This window comes from Mustela nigripes, chromosome 16, assembly GCF_022355385.1.
Source record: "Mustela nigripes isolate SB6536 chromosome 16, MUSNIG.SB6536, whole genome shotgun sequence".
NCBI lineage: Eukaryota > Metazoa > Chordata > Mammalia > Carnivora > Mustelidae > Mustela > Mustela nigripes.
This window is the reverse complement of record NC_081572.1, coordinates 20,104,385-20,113,952: the sequence shown is the minus strand read 5'-3', so window position 1 is coordinate 20,113,952 and position 9,568 is coordinate 20,104,385. Positions and strand designations below refer to the sequence as shown.

The window sequence follows — 9,568 nt, the reverse complement described above, 5'->3', positions numbered from 1 at the left end:
TAAAAAAAAAAAAAGTATCTGGAATTGAAGCGCTAATCACCTTTACTTCTCTTTGACCCAAGCCTCTACCACCATCCCAACCTCCTAATCTCTCTGCTTCTGCCCCAGGAACCCCATCCTTTTTTCAACACGGCAGATTCTTCAAATCAGACTGCATTGTTCCGCTGTCCCCAAAGCAAAATTCTTCAAATCAGACTGCATCATTCCTTTGCCCCCAAACCTTCCCATCTCCTACTCATTCAGAGTAAGAACTCCTTTCACAAGCTGCAAGCCCTCTGGAACCCAAGCTCCATGGAAACTACTAGATCCATCCCCACGCTGAGGGGCCTCTCCCATGCCTCTGCACCTGCATCCACTTGATGGAGTCACACTGGCCTGCTATTCTCTAACATCCAGATAAGCTCCACCTCATGGCCTTTCCAACCTGTGTTCCCTACCTAAAACACTCTTCACCTCATCCCCTTCGGTTCTTTGCAAAATGCCTTCTTCATTAGGCATTCTCTATGTATTAAAAAACACAGCTCCTCTCCACCAGCACTTTCTTTCTTTCTTTTTTTTTTTAAAGATTTTATTTATTTACTTGACAGAGATCACAAGTAGGCAGAGAGGCAGGCAGAGAGAGGGGGGGAGCCGCCCCCCCCCCCCCCCCCCAGCAAAGGCCCGATGCGGGGCTCGATCCCAGGACCCGGAGACCATGACCTGAGCCGAAGGCAGAGGCTTAACCCACTGAGCTACCCAGGTGCCCCTAAACCAGCACTTTCTATATGCCCTTACCATGCTGTACTTTTCATCAAAGCTGTAACAATCATCTGACATGCTATCTACTTTATTATTTTTTTTTAAGATTTTATTTATTTATTTGACAGACAGAAATCACAAGTAGGCAGACAGGCAAGCAGAGAGAGAGAGAGAGGAGGAAGCAGGTTCCCTGCTGAGCAGAGAGCCTGATGGGGCTCAATCCCAGGACTCTGGGATCATGACCTGAGCGGTAGGCAGAGGCTCAACCCACTGAACCACCCAGGTGTCCCCTGCTATCTACTTTACTTACTTGTTGTCCATCTAGTAAGGTAAGTGCAGCGAGGAAAGGGGCTTTTGTCTGTTTTGTTCACCACTGCATTTCCAGCACAGGAGAACCCAGTGTCTGATCTGATGCATAACAGGCACTCACTAGGTACTTGTTAAAATAATGTACCTGTAACACAATACTGCCAAAACAGACTCCTCCACAACTCAAAAAATGGCATTCACCTGCCTCCTAACCATTCTCTGAAACATCCATTCCTACCCCTCACAATCTATTTCTCACAGTAGCAAAATCGGCCTTTATAATAATTAAATCAGGAGATTTCTTCACCCAGCTTCCCATCGCCCAGTAAAAAAAAATCAAGCTTCTTATTTCAATGGGTTTCACACACCCTTCACAGACTAGATCCAGCTCCGCTGGATATTTCCTTTAGTTCTTTAAGCCAAACCGGGTCCTACCAGAAGGCCTTTGCGCTATCTGCCTGGAATGTCCATTTCCCATCTTTGCACGGTAGGGCTTTCTTGCCATTTGGAGGTCGGTTTTAATGTCACCTCCTCAGAAAGGTCTTTCCTCAACCCAAGCACTTATCCTTTCATCCTTTTAAAATGTCAACACAGCACTGATCACACGCAGACTTTCTTTTTCATTGCCTTTGTCCCTCCACCTGGAATCTGAGCTCCCTAAGAGCAGGGCGCCCTCGTCAGACCGGCCGCTGCATCCTCAGGACCCAGGGCAGCGGCCATCCAACAGTACACAGCTGGCGCTCAATAAGTACCAAACAAATGCATTTCCTCGGGCTCCCTCCGGTCGAAACCCGTAGGCACTGCCTCCCCCGTCCCCTCCCTGGATGCGACCCTGAGGTGGAGGACACCTCCACCTCCCCGCGCGAGGCCCTCCGCATCCCGCCTACCTGTCGGCCAACTCCAGCACCTCGTGCACACTGCCCGTGCTGACGCGGATGCGCCCGGTGTACATGTATTCGATAACGGCTTCCACCGTGTCGGGCTCGGGCCCGGGCTCGGAGCTCCACTTGCGCATCTCCACCCGGCCCGAGCGGGACTCCGAGAACTGGCCCGAGAGGAGGGGCGTGAAGTACTCAGTGGCAGCGGCCAGCACCGAGCGGTGAGCCCGGAACTCGCGGCCTCCCGCGCCGCCGAAGCACAAGGTAATGTCGCAGAAGAGGCCCTGGCGCCTCTGCTCGTTCTGCCTCCAAGATAGCTCCGAGCAGTGAGAGCTGCACTCGAAATCCTCTGCCTCCGGGCCCGGATCGCCCCCGCTCGCCTCCATTGCAGATATGCCAGGCCCAGACCCGAAGTCCACCGTGCCGCTGCCTCGGACTTCGGCGGCCAGCCCTGCCGAACCGGCGGCGGCCGTCTCCATGCTCTCCATCTCCAGCACCTGAAGAGATGCGGCTGCTGCGGCCGCCGCGGCCGCAGCCACCGCCGCCGCCGCCATCTTGACGCCGCCGCGCCCGACCTCCGCAGTCTCGGAACGATCCAGCCGTTCTGGTGCGACACAGAGGGATTCTGGGAATAAATAGTGGGCGCGGGGCGGAGCCGGGTGCCCCTGGTGTGCGCACGCGCGGCCGCGCCCGCCGGGAGCCTTCCCACCTTGGAGAGGGCTCAACGGTGCTGCTCCCCCGACATGCTACACGCGAGTCTCAGTGGGAGGGTGGCTCGTCTCCTGCCCCTTAGAGTGGCATGCTCTTCCTGGTCATTATGTACCAAAAGCCACCCTCGATCATCAACCCGTGGTTAGTGTCTCGGGTGGCGACAGTGGACTTCTACTTTAAAATTTAAAATGAATTTGGAGTAAACGTTACCGAGCTAAGCAGATGAGGGTGAGCAAGTTACTTAGTATCTCTGAACCAATTTATCTTCTATAAAAATGGGATAGTATCTGTGTTGGGAGATGGCTGTGCGGATTAAATGAAATGATTGTGTTTTACGTAAGTAATCCATCGTTACTCTTGCATACATCTTGTTAAAAAGGCGTTAAGCAAGGGAGTGGCTCAATAAGATGAGTGTTTTAAGATATCACGAAATAATGAAAAGGTGGCACTACGGGCCCTAGTTAGACCAGATATGGATGGATCAGAGTGATAATGAAAGGATAAACCCATGGGAGGTGGCAACCAGAGAAGTGGAGGAAAGGATGACTCCCTTTGCCTTGAGTATCTGGGAAGAGCTTTGGTTACTCTTCACTGAGAAAGGGAGAGGTACAGATTTAGGGGAGAAGATAGGGTTTTTGTTTTGTTTTTAAATTTCATATATTTTTTTTTTTTTAGATTTTATTTATTTATTTGACAGAGAGAGTAGTTGGAGAGGCAGGCAGAGAGAGAGAGAGAGAGGAGGAAGCAGGCTCCCTGCTGAGCAGAGAGCCCCATGCGGGACTCTGAGATCATGACCTGAGCCGAAGGCAGCGGCTTAACCCACTGAGCCACCCAGGCGCCCTAAATTTCATATTCTTTTTTATTATTATTATTTTTTAGTAATTTCTACACCTGGGTTTGAACTCACAACCCTGAGATTAAGTCCCATGCTCCACTGAGTCAGCCAGGAACCCCCTTAAGGGGTTTTCTTTGAAGCTAATGTTTTGATTAGTTCGTTCTTTCTGTCTGTATGAAGAGGTGGATGAACATTTTTATTTTATTTATTTATTTGACAGAGAGAGAGATCACAAGTAGGCAGAGGCCGGCAGAGAGAGAGGTGGAAGCAGGCTCCCTGCCGAGCAGAGAGTCCGATGCTGGGCTCAATCCCAGGACTCTGGGATCATGACCTGAGCCGAAGGCAGAGGCTTTAACCCACTGAGCCACCCAGGCGCCCCTGGATGAACATTTTTTAAAATGACATGTAGAAAACTGTATAGTTCAAAGGAATACAGAAGAAAGGATATGGAGGACACAAGACAGTAGTGTGTCTTCATTGTTACTGATAGTTTATTGAAACCAAACTGATAATACAGATAAGAGACAGAGGTGGCAGCTGCCAGAATCTTGGTGGATTACAGATGCCAACGGGCTGGAGATGAGTCCTTGAACCCACACTTCAGTAACAGACCCATAAAACAACTGCATAAATAGAACGAAAGACACAAGACATTTCACAGCTTTTCGCTTTGCATTTGTTTTAAACATACGTATGTTACAACTTTACATTTTAAATTACGACTCCATGTATTTTTTTGACAATGGCTAAGGATGCAATGGTCCCATCCCGGCTGACATAAGCAGAGTTTGGTTTGCTTATGTACATTTCAGTGAGATACCAAACAAACCCTTAACACGTAACACATAAAAAGATCTTTAAAAATCAGATTAACACAATGCTCTTCGGGTTATATGAGGAAGAAAGGGAAGTGAAAAAATAAGACATTAGGGATGCTTTCAACTGACAGTGTCACGGTGTCTTGATGTCTTAAAAGTTTCATTCCCTTCCTCCAAGGGGGGTAAATTTTTTTTTTTTTTAGCTAATGGAAAAAAGAAAGCAACATCATAACACCTTACACGATCCTTACACAGTGCTTAGATGCTTCCATGTAATAAATACAGCATGTAGCAGAGCAAAAGTCACAATTTATTGGCTTGGTTTTTATTTCTATGCTTATAAAAAAATACTAAGCTTCTTTGTGTGGACTGAACAGTGTTAGCCTGTGGCTGTCTTCGGTGCCTGTACACCGTGGCTGTTTACATTCCAGGCCCATCCTAGAGCAAGCTCCCGTGCCAGCTGTCTGCACACTGTTTGTTTCCCAGGGGAGGAGTTCTTGTCTTCACTTTACTGCAACAGGGGTCCTGGTTCATTACATGCTCATGTGTTCCGGAAGAACATATGAAATATCATCCCACGGGTGACGATAGAGCCCCTGCTTCAGCCTCTTCTGATCGAGATAGTGTCCTGAAATATGGAACAAAGGCATCTTTTTTTTTTTTTCTTTGAAGATTTATTTATTTATTTATTCAACAGAGAGAGAGAGAGAGAGAGAGAGAGAGAGAGACAGTGAGAGAGGGAACACAAACAGAGGGAGTGGGAGAGGGAGAAGCAGGCTTCCCAACGAGCAGAGAACCCGATTCTGGGCTGGATCCCAGGACCCTGGGATCAGGATCTGGGACTAAGGCAGACGCTCTACGACTGAGCCACCCAGGTGCCCCAGGCATCTTTTGATTAAGAGTTGCTGAGTCTGTTAAAAGTTTGGCAATGGGGAGAGGATCAGGACAAGAAATCTTCCTAATACCAAAAAAAAAAAAAAAAAAAAGAGGAAGTAAATCCAGATCCACTGCATAAGTGGATGGCAGCCTGAGTAAAAGGCAGCGGTTAGATTTCATTCTGTTTTCCTGGACTAGCAGTCAGTCTCATTCTGTTTTCCTGGGCTAGCAGTCAGTCGTGTCCGAGAACAAAGGAACAAAGAATAAGGGGAAGTTAAAGTAAGAAAGGAAGGATTAGGAACAATGATGGTGATAATATGATTCACAGAAACTTGCCACATAGGTAAGTATTATAGCTGAACCATGGGGGGAACCAAACCAAACTGAATTCCCCCCCCCCCCCCGTATTTTATTTATTTGAGAGTGAGCGAGAGCAAGAGCGAGAGTGAGCGAGAGAGAGAGAGAGAGAGAGAGGGCGAGCATGGCACAAGAGCACGGGCGGGGCAGAGGGAGAGGGAGAAACAGAATGTTGTGTTGAGCAGGAAGTCCACGAAGGCTTGGATTCCAAGGACCCTGGGATCATGACCTGAGCTGAAGGCGGACACTTAACCCACTAAGCCACCCAGGTGCCCCCAAATTGAATTCTTTTTTTTCCCCCCAAAATTGAATTCTCAAGAACAGCAACAACTACCAACTCACCAATGAAGCCCATACTCCTTCCCAGCACAAAGATGCCATTGAGGGCTCCAATGTCAATATATTCATCAGCTTCCTCCCTGTAACACACAATCAACCTGTGGTTTTAAAACGGCTCACATGACTGCCCTCCTCCCCACAGGCAGTACAACTTCTGCCCTAGAAGGAGACACTAGCTCTCTTTGGTTTCAAAGCAAAGAAAGGGTGCTCTGGGTGGTAGGAGTAGAGATGATTTTTGTTTTCTTTATGCCTCTCCATATTTTCTATTTCTTCCCCCCCCCCCCTTTTTTTTTAAAAGATTTTATTTATTTGACAGACAGAGATCACAAGTAGGCAGAGAGGAAGGCAGAGAAAGAGAGAGGGAAGCAGGCTCCCTGCTGAGCAGAGAGCCCGATCTGGGGTTTGATCCCAGGACCCTGGGATCATGACCTGAGCCGAAGGCAGAGGCCTTAACCTACTGAACCACCCAGGCGCCCGGCATATTTTCTAATGTATTCTCTGTAATGAGCATTCACTGCTTTTAGAACTGGAAGGAAAAAAATAAAAAGAGCTGGTAGGAAACAAGCATCAGTAATTGTTAAGAGGAAAATGGCCGCAGAGCTCACCGGGTAAAGGACCCACAGTTTCTAAGCATGTCTACAAACGCAACGCCGATGAAACCGTCTACGTTCAGGATAAGATTTGGTTTCTGGGGAGACAAAAAAGTCAAAGCACTTATCATTATTTCTCATTTTCTCTTTGTAAAATTTCCACAATTACTACTACTAACCTAACTACAGATCCTGACCACAATTGACAAACCTCCCACCAAAACATCCCAGCTGGTTAGGAGAGGAAGTGTCAGTTTAACTCCCAATGTCTAGCAGAGAACCCAACACCTCACTGAAACAGGATACGTATCTGTTGAACTTAGCAGTGCAACAGAAATAGAATTTCCCAGAAAACCAGGTTTGTTTTTTGGCTGCACACAAAATGTAGGCTGGCTCTTATTTCCTACCAAGTAATGCACCGACAGTCTATGATTTGGGAATTAGGGACATTTTCTCTTTTACCTTTGAGGTGGTAATCTTCTCGACTTCCAGAGCATAGTCAAGCAGAGGGGTGGCAGGGAAGTGCTGTTTGACGTAATCCTTGAGGATCTGCACGCGCATGTCTGGGTTGTTTATCTAGAAAGTGACCCAAAGTTACAGAGGAACCTACCCTAATACCACTATTAAGAGACATGTCTCGGGGCACCTGGGTGGCTCAGTGGGTTAATGCTTCTGCCTTCAGGTCGTGATCCTGGGGTCCTGGGATCAAGCCCTGCGTCGGTTCTCTGCTCAGCGGGGAGCCTGCTTCCCTTCCTCTCTCTCTGCCTACTTGTGATCTCTGTCTGTTAGATGAGTAAATAAAATCTTTAAAAAAAATAAAAGAGAGAGAGACATGTCTGGGCTCCTGCCACAGACGAACACAAATGACTATTACAACTGGGAGGTGTGTTTCAGGGACCTGACCCGCATGTTGGATTCCATGTGGCACAGGTGATGACACTGTGCCACATGGTTTCTAAAGTCTATTATGTCACCAACAAGGAACTGAGACCTGGAGATGTTAACTGTATTCACCACAGGCCTTGGCCTCCATTTAAGCAGCAGGGGGCTAGGGCTCATCTACTCTCCCACTGAAAGTCTTTGGTTCTGGCCACTAACCATGCTGCCCACTGGTCGGCAGCCTCCTCAAGCTATGACAAAGTTCAGCAGAGTTCTTTTTTCAACTAGCAAGCACTTACTGGTGTGGGGCAGCAGAGCACCCCTGCAATTTTAAGGAAAGCCCTGGACCTCTCATGCTTGAGGCCACACCATCTACTAAGAGACCCAGGCTAAGCAATAACTGATCAGCGTTCAGGCATCAGCCGACTCCCGATACTAAGTGACCTCCGGCTCCCAAGTAGAAGGCGCTGCTACAGTCCACAGCGCAGGGCCTCTTTTGGAGACAATGTCGGAACCCTGCTGCCACATTCAAGCTTTTGGGTTGTTCCCTTTCTGGAGTCCATACTTAGCTAGCATGTCTCTTTGCTAAGGGAGGAGGTCACTGTGGCTGCAAAGCCTGGGTGGAATGTTCCTTAGAAAGGAACAGTGTCCCTGATCCTCATGCAAAGCTGTTTAAGGGCATTCTGTATTATAATGGAAAAATAGCTGCCTTATCATTGACATCTGTCAACACAGCCAAAGCTGTGCAGGTTATGAGTCAGGAGCCTGGGTGTTCCCAGCTAGAACAATGCTGTCCTGGCACCATCCACCTGCAGATTCGTCCTTAAGAAGAGTCACAACTTACTGATTTCACTCGGTGACCGATGCCCATGATCAGCTTTCCTTCCTTCTTCATCTTGTTCACAAACTCCATGGGAATAATACCACTGTCAAAGGCTTTACTGAACATCTTGGCAGCAGCATCCAGGGCACCTCCAAACCGGTCCCCCTGTAGGACAAGCAAGCCCACATTGCCCTGAGCTGGAAGAGCCTCCTTCAGCGTCGCAGACCCATCTGGCATGCCCCAAACTGCCCTGCCATGTGGTTTGACACTTCGAGGCTCCTTCTGGGACCCCACGGCGGCCAAGTGCATGTTGCCAAAGGCACATGACCCCTGCAGTTCTCACCTCCCAGGATGCCAGTACTCACAATAGTGAGCAGCCCCGAGGTGAGGCTGGAAACCAGGTCCTTTCCAGCCCGAGCACAGATGATGGTGTTGTGAGCCCCAGACACGGCTGGCCCGTGATCCGCTGTCACCATCAGACACATCTCAATGAACTGGCAGGAATATTTGGGCAACCTAGAAGGGGAGGAAAGGGCCACTAAGAGGAGGGTCAGAACAGAGGCGAGTAGTTGAACAGGAGCTACACTGACCTGAAGAGCCAAGCTTCTACTTGCTCCTGTCCTCCCTCAGTAAGTTCGAGGAGGTTAGCAACTTCCCAACCCACATCTAATATAGTATCATGCAATCCCATGGCAAAACCTGCAGATTCTTGAGCATCTCCTAACTTGTTGATTAAAAAAAAAAAAAATCTTTAAAAGCAGTATTTGTTAATTCATTTGAGAGAGAGCGCCAAGCACAAGCATGGGGTCAGGGGAGGGACAGAGGGAGAGGAAGAAGCAGACTCCCTGCTAAACAGGGAGCCCAATGCCAGTCTTGATCCCAGAACCCCAGGGCCCCAGGATCATGATCTGAGCAGAAGGCAGAGCCTTTGAACCGACTGAGCCACCCAGGCACCCTGCAAATACTGCTTTTAAAACAGTAGTAGAGTTAGTCGCCATGGTTTGAAAATTCTTCTTTAGGCAGTGGCTTTCAGTGTTGAGTTACTGTCAGAGAATGTAACCTGTATTTGTGGCATCCCTCTATGTGCCAGAGGGAGAAGTGAGACTACTGTGCCCTTCCCAGGGGAGGACGCCTCATCGGTCTGCAGGGTTCAACCCACCATCTGATTAAGAATGCAGTCTGGAGACAGGGGATGTGAAAGCAGACAGGGAAACCCGCTCAGGTGTTACTGAGGCCCTCCTCCCAGGAAGGGCCTAAAGCAGGACCAAGATCCATCTCTGCAACTTAGGGAATGACACAAACCAAGACTTTGACCTGGCCTTTTGCCCAGTGCCACCCCAAACCAGGACTCTGTGAATCAGGTACTCACTGGCCCCTTCCCCCACTGTCAGGCCCAGGGGAGGGCTAAGTTTGGG

General features: G+C 48.7%; 2 protein-coding genes across 4 annotated transcripts in view; both read right to left on the bottom strand.

The window, feature by feature from the left end:
• KLHL11 (kelch like family member 11) overlaps positions 1–2,687 on the bottom strand; it is a 12,068-nt gene extending 9,381 nt beyond the window's left edge. For both annotated transcript variants that reach the window (XR_009400183.1, XM_059378827.1), the window contains exon 1: positions 1,935–2,687. Coding sequence is in view for 1 of the 2 variants with exons in the window: in XM_059378827.1 (XP_059234810.1) it covers positions 1,935–2,479 (545 nt within the window). In the remaining variant the exon portion in view is untranslated. The remainder of the gene's footprint in view (positions 1–1,934) is intronic.
• Positions 2,688–3,944: 1,257 nt separating this feature from the next.
• The window catches only part of ACLY (ATP citrate lyase), a 43,221-nt gene continuing 37,597 nt past the window's right edge, over positions 3,945–9,568 (bottom strand). For both annotated transcript variants that reach the window (XM_059380328.1, XM_059380329.1), the window contains 6 exons: positions 8,519–8,669; positions 8,175–8,318; positions 6,914–7,027; positions 6,467–6,549; positions 5,865–5,941; positions 3,945–4,917 (listed from right to left, as the gene is read on the bottom strand). In XM_059380328.1, coding sequence (XP_059236311.1) covers positions 4,823–4,917; positions 5,865–5,941; positions 6,467–6,549; positions 6,914–7,027; positions 8,175–8,318; positions 8,519–8,669 — 664 coding nt within the window. In that variant the 3' untranslated portion in view covers positions 3,945–4,822. The remainder of the gene's footprint in view (positions 4,918–5,864; positions 5,942–6,466; positions 6,550–6,913; positions 7,028–8,174; positions 8,319–8,518; positions 8,670–9,568) is intronic.